The following is an 18627-nucleotide window of genomic DNA, read 5'->3' on the forward strand; positions in this document are numbered from 1 at the left end:
GGCGAATCTGCCTGGTCTTAATGTCACTGCTGTCCGAGATAGCTGATTGTCTTACACTCAAATTTATACATTTAGGATTTAACTATGACATTAACATTGATGTGATCTCTAAACCCATCCAGAATGCCGTCAATGAGTGCAATTTTTTTGTGATATATATGATGAATCAGTGTGAATCAGATGATAGAAAACATATACTGGCTCAGGAGAACAGGAACAGCCAGGACCCTGTAGAGTGTGGATATAACCATTGTTGAGAATAGCAACTTGTATTATTTAGGAGGCCAAAGCCAACATATATACACATACATGAGGATGCCAAAAGGCTACAGGAGAATGCCAAGAGACTGAATGCAAAAGGTCAAAAGACATCACTAACACCCCCCCTCAAACTCATGGTGGATCCACAACACTGAGTTTGGAAAGGTGAAATTCATGTTGCACTCTAGTCTGGGCCTTCGTGAAGAAGTCTGCTAGCTGTAACTCAGAAGGCACATACTGAAGAGCAACAACATGATCCTGCACAGCAGCGCGCACATAAGAAGCATCAACGCCAATATGCTTGGTAAGCTCATGCTTCACGGGATCCCGTGCAATACTGATAGCACCGGTACTATCTGACAAGATGGTGGTAGGTGTAGTAACAGAAACACCAAAATCCTCTAGTAACCATCTTAACCAAGTCACCCTTTGCCGTCAGAAGAAACATAGCTCGCAACTCAGCCTCTGCACTCGAACGGGAAACTGCAGTCTGTTTCTTTGTCTTCCAGGCAATGAGAGAACCACCAAGAAAAACATAGTAAGCAGAAAGTGAACGGCGATCCGTAGGATCACTAGCCCACGTAGCATCCGAATAGGCCTGGAGCTGTAACGAGCTGGAGCGGGGAAAGAAGAGATGGTGAGATATCGTGCCACGAAGATAACGTAGAACACGAAGAAGGTGACTAGTGTACCGAAGTGGGAGAAGAAACAAACTGACTCAAGATATGGACATGATAGGAGATATCTGGACGAGTGACGGCGAGATAGACAAGACTCCCAACAAGATGACGATAACATGTCGGATCAGACAAGGGCTCACCATCAGAAGCGCGAAGGTGAACATTGAGCTCCATAGGAGTCTCAACAATGCGCTCATCACTAAGAGCCGCACGAGTAAGAAGATCCTGGACTTACTTTTCTTGGGAAATAAAAAAGCCATTAGAGGTGGAGGAAACCTCAATCCCAAGAAAGTAACGCAGAGGACCAAGATCGAACATAAGAAACTGCTCACTGAGACGGGCCTTGACAAAGGCAATGTACTCAGGGTCATCGCCAGTGATGATCATGTCATCAACATATAGAAGAAGAAGAGTTCGACCACGAGTTGAAAGGTGAACAAACAACGCTGGATCATGAGCACTCGCTGAAAAACCAGCGGCGGTCACCACAGAGGCAAAACGCTCAAACCAGGCACGAGGGGCTTGCTTAAGGCCATAGAGAGAGCGTCGAAGACGGCATACCATGCCATCAGGAACAGAATACCCGGGTGGTGGCTGCATATAAACCTCCTCACGCAACTCACCATTAAGAAAGGCATTCTTAACATCAAGCTGAGAGACAGACCAATGGCGAATAGAAGCCACAGCGAGAAGTGTGCAGATAGTGGTCATATGGGCTACAGGAGCAAAAGTCTCATCGTAATCACGACCATGCTCCTGCTGAAAGGCACGAGCCACAAGACGAGCTTTGTAACGCTCAAGAGAACCATCGGAGCGAGTCTTAACTTTGTAGACCCACTTACAAGCTATGTTGCAGGGATACGGCTGGGAGGTGCCGTATCGGTGCAAAAAACGTGGCCAGAACAGGGATACGCATGGATACGTAGGGGATACATGTATCCCGAAGTATCCTCTTTTTCTGAATTAAAAAAAAGGAAAAAAAATTGCAAAACGGCTGGGATACGAAGGGATACCTCAAGGATATGTATAGGGATGTAACGATTTGAACCACGGCCCATCAGGAGGCCGACGTGGGCTGCCTCATATGGCCATATGATCGCTAAAACAAACCCTCACGCACGACTCATTCGTATCGCCGCCGTCATCTGGCAGTTGCCACATCGCATCTGCGATTTGTCCGCGCCGCCGGCAGCGAGCAGCGTCTCGCGGATCTCTCCTGCCGGATGCCGGCAGTGACGCAGCGCCGGGCTGATCTCTCTTTTGGGCCGCCGGCAGCGCCACAGCATTAGGGAATGGCGTCTATGTCGAACTGTCCATACTCTATTTGTCGTTTTGGGAGTAACGCCGCTGAGGAACCAGCATATGCTGCATACCAATCCTAAATATATCCCCTGTGGGTTCATGTTACAAGATACAACACTGCTGGTGGTGACTCTGGTCGTGGAGGAATTTCAAGATTTAAATGCCACTTTTGTGATGAGGTTTTCCTAGGGAGTTATTCAAGAGTGGGAGCACATCTTTTGAAGATTTCAGGTTCTGGTGTGAAGATATGTAACAAGATTGCTCATCCTGTCCTCGAGCAACTTCACGAGGAAGATCATGAAGCCGCAGCCAATATTTGAGCAAGAGATGGTAGGAGATGAATCATCTGAAGCTGACGCCTTGGCCTTCAAGTTAGCACATTTACTTCATATTTCTATTCCATGTTTCATTTATTTATTCAGTACTGAACTATTGTTGTCTGCTGCTGCGTGAACCACTGAATTATTTGCGCATTTGTACATATACTCGCCGTATCCCCGTAAGTCTATTTTTAGAAAATGCCGTTTTCCCGTCTCGTCGTACCCGTATCCCCGTACCATGTAACATAGCTTACAAGTGATGGGACGAACACTGGAAGGAAGAGAAACAAGATCCCACGTGCCGGTGCGCTCAAGAGCAGCAAGCTCCTCTGCCATCATAAACTGTCATTCAGGATGAACAATAGCATCGCGATAAGAGGTAGGCTCAAGTACAGCCGAAAGACCATATCGACTAGAAGAATAGCGGTCAGGGGGAGGGCGAGGCCGAGCCCGAAGACCATAAGTTGGCTGGGATGAGGAGGACGACGCACCAGAAGTAGATGGCACGTCAGTAGATTTATCCACAACATGTGGACGACGAGTATAATGGAAAGGAAAGGAGGGAAGAGGTGGAATCACTGGAGGTTGAGACGAGGAATGTATCAATGATGAAGGTGGAGAAGGGGAAGGTATCGGTGATGAAGGTGGAGAAGGAGAAGATATCGGTGATGAAGGTGGAGAGTCATGCGATGAGGGAGGAGAGGAAACCGTAGGAGAGGATGGCGTAGGATCTGCAACAGTAGGACGATGAATAGGAATACTAGGCACAGAGGGAGGTTTTTCAGGAAACGCGAGAAAAGAGATATCCTCTACTGAAAAAGTCGAGGAGGATGGTCGTGGGTAGAATGGACGAGACTCATCAAAAGTCACGTCTTGAGAAATACGCATCCGACGACCAACTGGATCCCAACAGCGATAACCCTTATGCTCATCACTGTAGCCTAGAAAAACACACTCGATTGACTGAGCGGTCAGTTTGGTGCATTCTCGTGGGGCCAGGAGAACATAGCAAACACAACCAAACAACCTAAGCGCCGAATAATCGGGAGAATGATCAAAAAGATGCTCAAAAGGAATACCACCCTGCAGAGCAGATGAAGGTTGAATGTTTATGAGATATGTGGCAGTAGAGACAGCCTCAGCCCAAAAGTGAGGCGGAAGAGAGGCGGCAATCATCATCGCACGAGCTGTCTCAAGAAGGTGACGATGTTTGCGCTCAGCCATGCCATTCTGAGCGTGAGCACCAGGACAAGAGAACTGAGCAATAGTACTCTGCTCGGCAAGAAAACCACGCAACATTTTAGAGATATACTCGCCAGCAGAATCAGCACGGAACACACTGATAGGTGCAGAGAACTGAGTGTGAACCATGGCAGCAAAACGCTTATAAATAGTGAGAACCTCACTATGAGAAGACATAAAGTAAAGCCAAGTGTAGCGAGAGAAATCATCTATAAAAATAATATAGTATCGATGACCCCCTTTGGAAGCGAAGGGAGCCGGGCCCCATACATCTGAATGTACTAAATCAAAAGGGCGCTAAGACACCGACTCACTAGTAGGATAAGGTAACTGAATCTGTTTACCCAACCTACAACCCTGGTAGTGTAAGGAGACATCTCCTGAGACAGGCCCCAGAAGACCACGACGAACTAAAGATGATAGTCGAGAACCACAAAGGTGACCAAGTCGATGATGCCACTGCTGGAAGGAGCTGATAGCTAAAACGGCGAAAGCAGATGGACTAGCGGGTGTGGTGGCAGCGGAAGGAACATGAAGCCAGTCTAACTCCCAAAGTTCCCGAGAATCACGGCGGCGAGGGCCAGCTCCAACCAGAGCCTTCGTGTGATGATCCTGGATTGTGCAAGAATCAATGTCAAGAATGACACGACAACCAGAATCAGTAAGCTGACTCGTGGAAAATAGATTCATGGTAAGGCGAGGAACATGAGAAACATTTGGAACATAGAAGGAAGAAGTGGAAAGAGTGCCTCGACTAGCCACAGTAAGAGAAGTACCATCTGCTGTAAGAACATTAATAGGAAGATCGAGAGATCTAAGAGAGGACAAGATAGAAGAATCGGAAGACATATGAAATTAAGCTCCAGAATCCAAAACCCATTGGGATGTACCTGACTGTGTAGATGGTGGCCGCTCAGCACTAGAAGCACCAGTCACAGAGCCTGCAGTACCCGTCGAAGAACCTGAAGCGGCAAGTAGACGCTTAAGCTTCACAATATCCTGCTCAGTCAAGGAGACAGTAGATGACGTCGATGAAGAAGCACGAGTCCCAAAGGAAGAATTGCGCTCCCTGTTACGCATATCACGCTTCTTGAAGCAATCAGACTCGGGGTGACCATCCTTGTTGCAGTAGCCGCAATGAGTACGAGAACGAGAGCGACCCTCACTACTAGGAGTGGGTAGTAGCGGTGGGGCATTGGAGCGAGAAATCACTGGTGGAGCAGCAGTTCGAGCAGCAAGCACAGAGGGGACCTGATGCAACCCAGCACCACGGAGGCGAGTCTCCTCAGCACGAAGCTCAACAAGTACCTTAGAAATAGGAACACGACCGCGAGCAAACAACTGAGCACGTCGAGGCTCAAACTCTCCACGGAGCCGCGACAGAAACTCATAGACACGCTGAAACTCCAAGTCGAACCTCAGAGTCTGGCAACACGCGCAAGTGCCACAAACAGCAGTGCGAAGGTTGTCAAGCTGGCGCCAGATAGCAGAACTTTGAGTGTAGAATTCATCAATAGTGGAGTCTCCCTACTGAAGAGCATGCTCTTGACGTACCACAGACAAGTAGAGAGCATCACCAGAGGGCTGATAGCGCTGACGAAGACGAGTCCACATCTCAAACACAGTACTGAGGCCCATAAACTCAGATGCAAACTGTGGTAAAACAGTGGAAGTGAGGACAGCCGCAACACGAGCATCATCATCACACCACTGAGTATAAGCAGTCAGATCATCACGATAAATGGAAAGAGCATCCGAATAAACCGCGACCTGCTGGTCATAAGCAGCGACCACATCATTGGCAGCAACCCGGGCTGCAGCCCTATCATCATCAGAAGCATCTGCGCCAAGATCCGGTGGAGGTGGCGGTGGGATAGGAGCCACAGGAGGAACTGGACGCTGAGGACAAGGAACCTCGCCGGAAAGAACTCCCCATAAACGAAGGCCACACATGTGAATGCGCATAAAGGCAGCAAACTCAGCATAGTTAGCACCATCAAAAATCACCGGACAGCGTGGAACGGCGACATAGCCCAATGATGTCGAAGACATGATGCTCCTCTTCTGTCTTTTTCTTCTCTTTTTTTTTAGTATGTAATCAATCCATGCAGACGAAAGTCAGTCAGGCAGAAAACAGTGGCAGCGAACCGACCAGGGAGACAAAAGGCCCACGGTAGAGGTCGAACCTCGAGCAGCAGGGGACCTCGATCAGCCGGACTTCGCGACTGGTGGGTGGAGACGACGACCCGCGTCAGGACCACCAGCTCGGCAGGGAGCCACGATCGAGGCAGGACGGGCCGCCGGCAGCGACGAGCGGAAGGGGCCGGTGGTGGTAGCAGCCGGAGTCGGAGGGGCGCCGGGCGGCCGAAAGAGCAGCGGCGCGGATGGGGCGAGCAACAGGAGACGACCTTGGAGGAGGAATGAGCGGCTGGATCGATCGGGACCAAGTCCGATGGGATCCAACACACAGTGCTGAAACACTGGATTCCACACAGCAGCTGGATGTGAAGCTCCTGTAGCTGGAGATGAACGCAGGCAACAGCAGAATCATGGGCCGGCAGAAAACAAAGCAACGGCGGGCGTGTAGGAGATTGGATCGGGAGAGCACGAGTTGCGCGTGCGGAAAAAAATACCTAGAGCTCTAATACCATGTTGAGAATAGCAACTTGTATTATAGGAGGCCAAAGCCAACATATATACACATACATGAGGATGCCAAAAGGCTACAGGAGAATGCCAAGAGACTGAATGCAAAAGGTCAAAAGACATCACTAACAACCATATGGGGTATCCAAACACCCCAACTTTAAGCACATTTCCACAGATTCAACCTGTTCGACCTGCTTCTTTTTACTGGTCGACAACTTGGTCACCTGTACCACTGGGAGTTCAGTTGCCAGTCAGGGAGATGCCTAGAGTGGGCGACTTGATAAACATAGAACCAGCAAGCCTTAATATGATCTTCTCGTAAGGAAGCTCTTTATTTTCTGGAGTAGTGGTTACGGTAAGCAGCTCGGCTGGATATCCAACCATGTTCACTGGTACATGGGCGTATGCTGCTGGGGCTTGTCCTATTTTGATCAACAGGAAGGGCCCTCTGCTATATTATCATCTTTATGTCAAAGACTTAAAACTAGTAACTGTGAAAGCTAAGTGACTTTAGTAAGTGGTGAACTGAGGGGTCTTTATATTCATGGTATTTCTAGTAACAACCTTTACTGGCAAATAGTTGAAGTGCTAACAATTACTTCCTGCCACTTTCAATCTTTTTCAACGTGTTTCAGATAATCAAGTTAATTACTTTTACAACGAGTGGAGGTGCATATCTCAATTTCATGGGTAATGAATTTGCTCATCCAAAGGTGAGCTACTTACATGGTTTCTAGAATTTAACAGTCTTTATTTCTTCCCAGAATTTTGGATTCGTACTCAATTTGTACAAGAGCGTTTAAGTTCTTTGTTGAATGATTGCAGAGGGTTGAGTTTCCTATGTCAAGCAATGAGTATTCCTTCCACCTAGCTTGTCGGCAGTGGGAACTATTGGACAAGGGTGTTCACAAGCATATTTTCAATTTTGACAAGGTATGTAACTATTTTCTTGGAAGGGATTTAAAATTACTTGTCAGTTTACTTGTCACTGCAAACTAAAACTCTTATGCCAGATCATGGAGCTTTGATTGTCTGCTATACAGCGCATATGTTTTGCATGTTTCTTTTTTATCAAAATCATGTCAGTAAGATCAGCTTAGACTTAGTCGCAGAAGTTATCCCTGTCCTGTGTTGGTTGAAAACAATGATCTTCCATTCTTTCGCTCAATACTACTATATGGGTTGACTACGGTGAACCTGGGGACCCACTGGAGGGCATTTATATGGGTTGACCCATGTATAGGTGGCCCTGTTGCCCGTATGTGGTTAACCATATTTAAAGTAAGTTAAAAGTGTATGGTAGCATATAAGGGCATATTGCTTGAGGTTTATAATGTAGTTACTCTATGTTAACTCTTCATGTGAAGCAAGCATGAAACACAAAAGAGATGCTAGTTTGTTTACCAGTCAAGCATGGGGGCTGGGCTTTGGAGATTTTCAAAGTTGCAGTATTATAGTTCTTATAGAGTGGTCATGTAGCTTGAATTTGTTCTTATTCGTGTTAATAATTCTAATTAATTATTACATTGTGGATGTTCCGTACCAGCTTATTCATTGACCAAAAATAATAATTGTGTATTTGTAATATTGGCTCTTCTATTGAGGGTAATTTTCTGTTGCCAATCTTAAATATTTTGTCTGTATGTGTAGCTAAAGTTAAGTTGAGGGATATATGTCAGACATTGCATGAGTTAGAAATGTGAAGTGTCACATTTTTTACTACACTGTGCTAGTCACAATATATTCAACCCAAAAGTGTTATTATTTAGAATACTGGATCTGCAAGGAACTTTTGATGTTTCGTCAAAAGTTATTTTTTTTCCTCAACTATTATAGGCTTCAGATCATTCAAGTGTTGATTTTATACCTTGAGGAGATTAATCCTACTAACTCAGCAATTTTACCCCAGGATATAATGAGCTTGGATGAAAATGAAAGGGTAACTTCGAGAGGTTCACTCAATGTTCATCACTGTGACGATACAAACATGGTATGGAAGTTTTTCAGTTATTAATAGCTCAAACCTACTTATAACTTAATAGAAAACATACAGTTGTTTTTATTCTGAAACCAATTATGCTTTATCAGGAACTTATACTGTTGCTAATCATTTTTACTCACTTTGGCAGGTGATATCTTTCACCAGGGGGCCTTTCCTTTTTGTATTTAATTTCAATCCAGAAGTCCCCTATCAACTGTATCGTGTTGGTGTGGATGAAGCTGGGGAATACCAAGTAACTTATTTATACCAAGCATTATTTCTGTTAGCTATGCACAAAATTGTCATCATTTAATTTGAATATTTAACAAATTCTCAACATAAATTATTCAACTCAATACATTATATCATAAAATTCTACAACACTTGAAATTATAATATTCTCATAGACTTTTGACTTATAAATATGTTTGGTCAGTTGTTATGACCGGCATACACTATAGGCGGAGGAGGCCTCATGGCGCAGGCAGTTAGGGGCCCAGCCCAAGTTATCTTATCGTGTTAGGGGCTCAGCCCAATTTTCTTATTACGAGGATTATATAAGCTCATGTACGGACCCGTTTTGAGATTAAGCAGAAGTAATCATATTTGCTCGGCTTCCTGAAGGGAGCTGGGAGACCTAACCCTAGCCGCCGCCCCCTGCGCCCTCTCTCCCTCTCGCGCGCGCGACGACGACGCCCCAGCGCCGGCGGCCTCGCCTTCCCCCACGCCAACCCCCCTTCCACCCCTATAACCTAAGAGCTCGTCCTGGTAGGGACCTGGTTCCTATCAATTTGGTATCAGTTGTCTCAGGCTCGATCATGTCCCCTCCTCCGCCCACCACCACCGTTCCGTTGCGGATCGCCTCCTCATCACCGATGACCACCGCGGGCAGCACCCGGCTCCTGACCGGACCGGTCTCTTCCGCCGCCGGGACGGCCCCTGCGGTCGCCCCCGCCGTCCTCACTCCGGAGGAGATGTCCGCGGTGCTCCGGGACCTCACCTAGGCGGTCCAGGGCATCCGCCTATTCCTGGCGGGATCCTATGGGCCGCAGCCCGCAGCTCCTATCGCCACCATCACCTGGCCGCTGTAGCTGCCGTGGCAGCCGCCACCCCCGACGCCCTCCGTCGCCCCCGCCTTGCCGCTGCTGCAGCAGCTGCAGCCGCCGCCGCCACCAGCCACCTCCGGACCGGCCCTTCCGACAATGGCGGCCGGGGTACCCATCCACCAGGTGCGGTTTCCCCCGTCGTCGTCCCCGTTACCGGCCTGGTTGGTCGGATCGTCGCCGCCGGTCTACACGATGGCCCCGGGTCAGCCGCACGTCCCGTCTATGCCGGCGTCGCCTCTGCAGTTCGGCGGCCCCTCCAGTTCCGCTGGTCCCTACGACGGCGTCGACGGGCCTCTGTTCCAGGGGGGCCCTTGATGCCCACCTACTCGGCGCCGTCCTCCTCACAGCTCCGCGCCGACGAGGCGTACCCCCCCCCCCCCCATCGGCCACAGCCACACGCCGCCGTGCTTTGCCAAGCTCGAGTTCGCCACCTACGACGGCACCGAGGACCCCCTGAATTGGCTAACCAGTGTGACCAGTTTTTCAGGGGGCAGCACACGCTAGCGTCCAACCGCACCTGGCTCACCTCCTATCACCTCCGGGGCGCAGCGCAGACGTGGTATTACGCCCTCGAACAGGACGAGTGCGGCATGCCCCCATATGGGAGTGTTTCCGTGAGCTATGCCTCTTACGGTTCGGGCCGCCGATCCGCGGGAGCCGCCTGGTGGAGCTTGGGCGTTTGCCTTTCACTTCCACGGTGCAAGACTTCGCCGACCGCTTTCAGGCCCTGGCTTGCCACGCGCCTGGCGTTACGGCTCGCCAGCGGGCCGAGCTGTTTGTTGGCGGGCTGCCAGATCATATCCTCGTGGACATGGAGATGCGCGGGCCACAGGACCTCCAGACGGCCATGTATTACGCCCGGGCCTTCAAGCGACGCACGGTGGCCATGTAGCAGGCACTACCGTCCCTGGGCGCCCGCCAGCCTCCCCGGCCGCCGCCACCACCAGCGGAGCGGCGCCCTGCCCCGGCTCCAGCGGCGCGCAACGCCCCGGCTGCGCCTCGCCCGTCCCGTCGGCTCACACCGACCGAACAGCTCGAGCGTCGTCGTCAGGGGCTATGCTACAACTGCGACGAGCCCTACGTGCCGGGCCACGTCTGCCTGCGGCTCTTCTACTTGGAGGCTGCGGACTATGTCGAGGAGGACACCATCGAGGGGCTCGACGCCCTGCCCGCCCCCAAGGCCGCGGATGTCGCGCCGGGCCCCGCTCCTGCGACTGCACTCGTCGTCTCCCTCCATGCCCTAGCGGGTATACGAGCGGAGAAGACTATGCTGCTGCCGGTGATGATCCACGGCGAGCGCCTCCTGGCTCTGCTGGATACGGGTAGGGATGGCAATGGGTAGGGTATGGGCAGGTACAACCTCCTTCTACCCAAACCCATACCCATAGAAACTTTTTATACCCACCCACTTCAATACCCATGGGTACAAACTAACACCCATGCCCATACCCATCGGGTATCCTATACCCAATGGGTATCCATTGGGTACAATATATAGCATTCAAATTCTCAAGAGGTAGAGAAATGAGTTCAAAATTCAAGTGATCATGGTAGAGTAGTATAGAACGTATGTGGCCTCCTCTGGTGGGTGGCCTCTTGGAGGCATCAGGGGAGTATGAGCAGCGGTTGGTGGAATACTGATGTAGTGGAAGGCGGTGGTGGGAATTGGGGATCGCTGGATCGAGTTTTCGACAAGAGTCTGGTAGCGAAGAGTCGATATTTCATCTTTTTGAGGAGTCACATAGGACGTATGAGGAGTGGCGAGCAGGTGATTATGAGCCTATGAGCTATGACTTGTTTAAGGAATATGAGATTTAGGGTGGAACCATATGAGTTGGATGTTAACCCCACATGTTATAGGAGTTATTTTCATTTATTAAATTTTTCTGGGTATCCATTGGGTTACCCATGGGCACAATTTCTTACCCATGCCCTACCCATATATTTTGTGGGTATGGGTACCCATTACCCGTGGGTAGAAAATCTCTTCAAATCTTGCCCATACCCATTGTTTTCGGGTAGGGTACCCGCGGGTACCCATACCCATGGGCAAAACTGCCATCCCTAGATACGGGCTCCACCCATAACTTTCTGCCCGCGTCGACCATGCGTCGCCTGGCATTCCAGCCGACGGGCGGGGAGCAACTCCGGGTCACCGTCTCTAACAGTGATCGCCTCCACTGTCACAGGATTGCGTGGCTATGTCCCCATCAGTGTCGGCGACGAGCACTTCACCATCACGTGCGTCGGCATCGACTTGGGCTGCTTCGACTTCATCCTCGGCGTCGACTTTTTGCGGACTCTGGGTCCCATCCTCTGGGACTTCGATGCCATGACGATGGTCTTCTGGCGCCTGGGTCGCCGCGTCCGGTGGGAGGCCATGGGTGGCCCTTCCTCACCAGCGCCCCACCCACAGCTGACGGCGGCCGCCGCCGAGCCCGAGCAGCCCCTGTTGGCTCGTCTCTTGCAGCAGCACAGCGACCTCTTCGACGAGCCCTAGGGTCTCCTGCCAGCCCGGGTCTACGACCACCGCATCCACCTGCTCCCTGGCACAGCTCCCGCGGCGGTCCGTCCATACCGCTACCCCCAGCTGCAGAAGGACGAGCTGGAGCGGCAGTGCATGGTCATGCTTGCCCTGGGCATCATCTGGATCTCGACCTCACCGTTCTCGGCGCGGTTCTCCTCGTTCGTAAGGCGGACGGCACGCGGCGCTTCTGCATCGACTATTGTGCTCTTAACGCAAGGACGCTCAAGGACAAATTTCCCATTCCGGTCGTGGATGAACTCCTGGACGAGCTACATGGGGCACGCTTCTTCACCAAGCTCAACCTCCGTTCGGGATATCACCAGGTGCGGATGCACTCGGATGATGTCGTGAAGACGGCCTTCCGCTCCCATCACAGCCACTTCGAGTTCTTGGTGATGCCCTTTGGCCTCTCCAATGCCCCGGCGACATTTCAGGCTTTGATGAATGATGTCCTCCGCCCCTACTTGCGCCGGTTTGTGCTTGTTTTCTTTGATGACATTCTTATTTACAGCTCGTCCTGGGCGGAGCACCTACAACACGTGGCCATTGTCTTCAATGAGCTTCGAGCGCACCATCTGCACCTCAAGCGCTCGAAGTGCTTGTTTGGTACGACATCGGTCGCCTACCTCGGCCACGTCATCTCGGCGGAGGGTGTCGCCATGGATGCCGACAAGGTGGCGGCCGTCGTGGCGTGGCCAACGCCATAGTCGCCGCGGGCCCTACGCGGCTTCCTCGGCCTCGCGGGCTACTACCGGAAGTTCATCCGGGAGTTCGGCCACATCGCGGCTCCACTTACGCGCCTGCTCCGCCGCGATGCCTTCTCATGGGATACGGAGGCAACCGAGGCGTTCGCGACTCTCAAGCAGGCCCTCACTATGGGGCCGGTCCTCCATATGCCTGACTTCGACAAGCTCTTCGTGGTGGACTGCGACGCCTCGGGCATGGGGTTTGACGCCGTCCTACATCAGGGCGACGGGCCACTCGAGTTCTTCAGCAGGCCCTTTGCCGCGCGCCACCACAAGCTCGCGGCTTACGAGCGGGAGCTCATCGGCTTGGTGCAGGCGGTGCGCCACTGGTGGCCGTATCTATAGGGGCGGTTGTTCCGTATCCGCACGGACCACTACAGCCTCAAGTTTCTGCTGGACCAGCGCCTCTCCACCATGCTGCAACATCAGTGGATCAGCAAGCTCTTCGGCTTCGACTTCACCGTTGAGTACCGTTCGGGTCGTCTCAACACCGTGGCGGACGCGTTGTCCCGCCGCGACACTGACCTTGACACGGACGCCGTCGACTCCGCGGGGGTGGTCCTCTGCATTCGCTCTGGACCCTCTTTTGCCTTCATCGACGACATCCGCCGAGCTACCGCTAGCGCCACGGACGCGCAGCTCCTCCGTCAGCGCCTCGCGGATGGCGACCTGGAGGAGCCATGGCGGTTGGCCGACGGTCTGCTTTTGCACGGGCGCCGGCTCTTCGTGCTAGATCACGGCGACCTCTGTCACCAGGCCCTGCTGCTGGCCCACTCGGCCGGCCACGAGGGCGTGCAGAAGACCCTACACCGTCTCCGGGCAGATTTCTACATCCCCGGCGATCCTGCGCTGATGCGGGACTGGGTGCGGTCTTGCGTGACGTGCCAGCGCAACAAGACGGAGACACTGCAGCCGGCGGGGCTGCTACAGCCCCTTGAGGTGCCCTCTCAGGTCTGGGCCGACATCCCCATGAACTTCATCGAGGGCCTCCCCAAGGTGGGCGGCAAGTCCGTCATCCTTACGGTGGTCGACCACTTCTTCAAGTATGCGCACTTCATCGCGCTCGGTCATCCCTACACCGCCACCTCCGTCGCGCTGGCCTTCTTCGACGGCATCGTCCGCCTCCACGGGTTTCCGTCCTCGATCGTCAGCGACCGCGACCCGGTGTTCACGGGACATGTCTGGCGCGATCTGTTTCGGATGACAGGCGTGAAGTTGCGCCTCAGTACGGCATTCCACCCCCCGACGGACGGCCAATCCGAGGTGGTCAACAAGGTGATTGCTATGTACTTACGTTGTGTTACAGGTGATCGCCCACGTGCGTGGGTCGACTGGCTCTCTTGGGCGGAGTACTGCTACAACACCTCCTACCACTCCGCCCTGCGTGCCACGCCCTTCGAGGTGGTCTACGGTCGTCCTCCGCCACCCATCTTGCCGTTCCAGCCTGAGACGGCCCGAACCGAGGCGGCGGCCGAGCTTCTCCGCGGCAGGGATGAGATCCTTGCTGAGGTGCACCAGCGTCTCCTCCAGGCCCAGCAGCTGTCCAAGAAGTACTACGACGCCCACCACCGTGAGGCGGAGTTCGCGGTGGGTGACTGGGTGTGGCTGCGCCTACTTCACCGCTCTATGCAGTCACTGGACCCGCGCGCAAAGCACAACCTGGGTCCCCGCTATGCGGGGCCGTTTTCGGTGTTGGAGCACATCGGCAACGTCACCTACCGCCTTCAGCTACCTTCGGGCGCTCGCATCCACGATGTTTTCCATGTGGGCTTGTTGAAGCCTTTCCGCGGCGAGCCACCGGCGGCCATGCCGGATCTTCCTCCAACCTCCAAGGGCCGTCTACTTCCCAGTCCAGCGAAGGTTTTGAAGGCCCAGCAGAGCCGGGGTGCGTGGCGCTTGTTGATTCAGTGGCAGGGACTTCCGGAGGAGGACGCCACTTGGGAGCACCTCGACGAGTTCCGCAAGCATTTTCCCGACTTTCTGCTCGAGGACGAGCTGTTTGCGCAGGCGGGGAGAGATGTTATGACCGGCATACACTATAGCCGGAGGAGGCCTCATGGCGCAGGCAGTTAGGGGCCCAGCCCAAGTTATCTTACCGTGTTAGGGGCTTAGCCCAATTATCTTATTAGGAGGATTATATAAACTCATGTACGGACCCGTTTTGAGATTAAGCAGAAGCAATGATATTTGCTCGGCTTCCTGAAGAGAGCCGGGAGACCTAACCCTAGCCGCCGCCCCCTGCGCCCTCTCTCCCTCTCGCGCGCGCGGCGACGGCGCCCCAGCGCCGGCCGGCGGCCTCGCCTTCCCCCACACCAACCTCCCTTCCACCCCTATAACCTAAGAGCTCGTCCTGGTAGGGATCTTGTTCCTATCAATCTTAAATCTCTGCATCATGTCTATCTTAATTGAAAATAACTCATTTTTTTTTCTAAACATAGTCTTATACCACAAAGTGAGGGAAACTGGGAGAACATTTTATCATGTACTCCCTCCGTCCCAAAATGTAAGATGTAGTGTCAAAAAACGTCTTACATTATGGGACGGAGGGAGTAGCATGGTACGAGCTATTACATCTACAAAGCTGTAGTGCTAACAACATATTATGTCACAGCCCTAGATAAGTTGATACTTCTATTTTGGGTAAGAAAGTGTTGCTTTTGTGGTCATAAAAAGTATAGCATGGATATAGTGGAGCTACCACTATATTATTATTATGGTGAGAATAATAATTTTAAATGCCTTACAAATAAATTAAACAATTTAATGCTCAGAATGAACTCCATTTGCTTTGCAGATGAAATGCATAGAATCTCAGTTTGATGCAAATACTTGCTAACATCAGATTTAGTTCTGTTACTATCTCATACTCCCTCTTTGCCAAATTATAGTGCGTATACTTCAGATTTATAAAAATGTATAGACATTTTTTCTATAAACTTCGTCAAAGTTCACAAAGTTTGAATAGAAGAATACAGTATATGCACTATATAATTTGGAAAGGAGGGAGTATGTCTGTATAGATGTTACCATATCTCTCATCTTTTGTCTAGAATAACACCATTTATTCAGTTCAGGAAGCAATTCATTCCGAAACAATGAACTCATATGCTTCAAGGACTAGTATTATTATGTTAATATGTATTCATCTTTTTTTACATTTAACCAGCTTATTTTAAACACGGATGAAACTAAATACGGTGGCCGTGGGGAACTCAAGAGTAGTCAGTATATGAAAAAGACTAGTGACAGAAGGTATTATTGGCAGCAACTGGATAATCTATGCTTTTGTTTGCTGTTCTTTCTGGTTGTATTAGTACTGTGCATCTAACCTAAGCAGGGTAACTTTCTTCTAGAGCTGATGGCTGTCGCAACTCCTTGGAATTGGCATTAGCATCTAGAAGTGCTCAGGTATGTAGATTACAAGGACTATTAGCCTGTATGACAGATACGCATATCTTAAAAAAAGAACACATATTTTCAGGTATACAAGTTGGTCCGAATCTTGAGAATATAGGCTGTCGACAATAATTACTGTGACATACCAAATGATCAATGTCCTCCGAAGATGGACTATCATTGCCAATGTTCAAGTTGAAAACATGGGTGACGAAAATGAGGTATGTGCAGTGCGTTGCTACAAATTTTAACATTATAGTTTTTTTTTAAGTAAGAAATATTTTCACTAGCTAAGTACTCCGTGCGTAGCTACAAATTTTAACATTATAGTTATGCCTAAATAAGAAATATTTTCACTTAGACTAACATTTATCTGTTCATACCATGTTTTATAGTTCAATATTGTGAATAGTCGCAACACCTATGTTCTTGTACTGAATATTGCTAGTTAGTCGAGCGGATCATTTTTGGCTTTCAATATAAGCCGGGCTTAGACCTACTTTCTAATGAAATAATGTCGATGGTCTAGCAGAAATAAATAACACATACGACGTGCACACATGCACACACAGAGTCTGGTGCAGACCCTTAATTGTTTGCAATTATGGAAATCACTTCTGTTTAACATATGCAGACTTCAATTAAATGCATGGCTGATCTTTGTTTCACCTTCAAGTACAAAATAGAAATATGTGTGCACAACTTATTTTTGTACACACATGTCAATATAGTACGTAATTTGGTATTACACATTTAACAGCTTTAATTTATCACCTTCACAGATTGGAGGCAGCATACAAGTCAAGCTCCCCCAACGCGGCAAGCTCAGTGAAAAGCTTTGACTGTGCTATAAATTCTGGCCATGAGCAAGTTCTCACAAATAAAACATGCCATTTCAGCTACAGTAGACCTGGTGCTTGCCCGGATCTTGAAAGGACCCCGCTAGTCCCTGATGGCATTTGCTAACCCCCTGATGGCATTTTATGTGTACTGGGTGAGACAGGGGGTGGCATTTTATGTGTACAGTTTGTTTGAATTCCGGGAGATTTTGGCAGAAAACTGCCACCGTCAGATCTAGATCTGATGGCTCTGGGGGCGTTCGCCAGGATAGATCTGACGGCTCTGGGGGTGTTCGCCAGGATTTTGGTCCCTTGGATAACATTTCCCTCATGAAATCACCTCATTCCAGATATAATGGTTAACTCCCCATAGGTAGAGCATGGATGCGCGTGGGCTGCCCGATTGACGATATACGGTTCAGATCGAGCATAGTGGAGCAATGTGTTGGATTTGTTACAACGGTGGTTTAATTTTAACTATAAGCTTCACAGTCGGTCGATCGATTGGAAACGAATGGAGCAGATGATCTGCAGCAACTATTGTTGACGTTAGTATTCGGAAAGCTAATAATTCACTTAGCTAGTCTCATCTTTGTGCGAAGAGAACTTGAACATCAAGAGTAGGTTCGATGTTTGCAGGAGCGCTACATGTTGTTTCTCTGTAGAGCTTACCAGCAGTTTAATAAAAGCGATGTTTGTTCATTTATGACTTAAATTTCCGGTGCTCATATTTTTGGTTGGAAGACTCAATGCAGCAAAGTCATTTTGTGTGGTTGCGTCACTTACGGTACTAGTAAATTGTACGTGCAATAAAAGCATGGAAAAATACATTTGAATATGTATTTCCTTCCATAGAATTGTATTGGACAAGAATTAACTTAGTTCTTATCTCTCTAGAATCCAGATTGTTCTGGTCTCTTTATTATTGGAGTATCAAATAAGCATGTGATAAGATGTTTCTAGAACACATGAGATGGTAGAGTTGGGGTTCAATTAGAAGGCCACGTGGCAGAATCCTGTAACTTGAAAACTTTATCCGAAGGATGGTAATGCTCGGATTTGCCATCTCTCGACCATTGGGTGGAGCATATCCAACGGCTAATATTTGAAGCTATTGGTATACTATATAGTGGTATAGACATCTGAGACCACTAATTTATTCTGAGATTTGTAAGAATGTATGACCCACCTAGATTCATAGCACAAATATTTTTTTAATCTTTCTTTTAGTCAAATTAGTGTCAGCTTAATGGGCCCAAAGTACACCTTTTGTCATAGAAGATACACATGCAGGTCTCTCCTCTCAGTCTACCTGCAGAACAAATTCATAGACTTCTTTCATCTTAGACAATTTAAAACAATCATATCTTCTAAATTATACACTCATTTATGAAACTTTTTATATATTTGGACTCCTCACTTCAAGAACTTTAAAACTAGATGGGGATACATATAAAGGCATACAATCGCCACATGAATACAACGAACATCATACAGAAGAGCAGCATCCGACTACGGATGAAAACAAATGAGAAACACGAACGATATCTACCTTGTTAGTCCAGGCTGCCGACCAGG

General features: G+C 49.7%; 1 protein-coding gene across 3 annotated transcripts in view; it reads left to right on the forward strand.

The window, feature by feature from the left end:
- LOC109740400 (1,4-alpha-glucan-branching enzyme 3, chloroplastic/amyloplastic) overlaps positions 1–17764 on the forward strand; it is a 29886-nt gene extending 12122 nt beyond the window's left edge. Inside the window, exons 15-23 of one of the 3 annotated variants that reach the window (XM_073504359.1) lie at positions 2475–2614; positions 7090–7167; positions 7280–7387; positions 8364–8444; positions 8584–8688; positions 15981–16066; positions 16168–16222; positions 16296–16431; positions 16993–17405. In XM_073504359.1, coding sequence (XP_073360460.1) covers positions 2475–2486 — 12 coding nt within the window. In that variant the 3' untranslated portion in view covers positions 2487–2614; positions 7090–7167; positions 7280–7387; ... (4 more) ...; positions 16296–16431; positions 16993–17405. Of the gene's footprint in view, positions 1–2467; positions 2615–7089; positions 7168–7279; positions 7388–8363; positions 8445–8583; positions 8689–15980; positions 16067–16167; positions 16223–16295; positions 16432–16992 lie in introns of all 3 variants that reach the window. The other 2 variants (XM_073504357.1, XM_020299453.4) reach the window with 2 other exon arrangements.
- Positions 17765–18627: the final 863 nt, after the last annotated feature.

Source organism: Aegilops tauschii, chromosome 7 (genome assembly GCF_002575655.3).
Source record: "Aegilops tauschii subsp. strangulata cultivar AL8/78 chromosome 7, Aet v6.0, whole genome shotgun sequence".
Lineage (NCBI taxonomy): Eukaryota > Viridiplantae > Streptophyta > Magnoliopsida > Poales > Poaceae > Aegilops > Aegilops tauschii.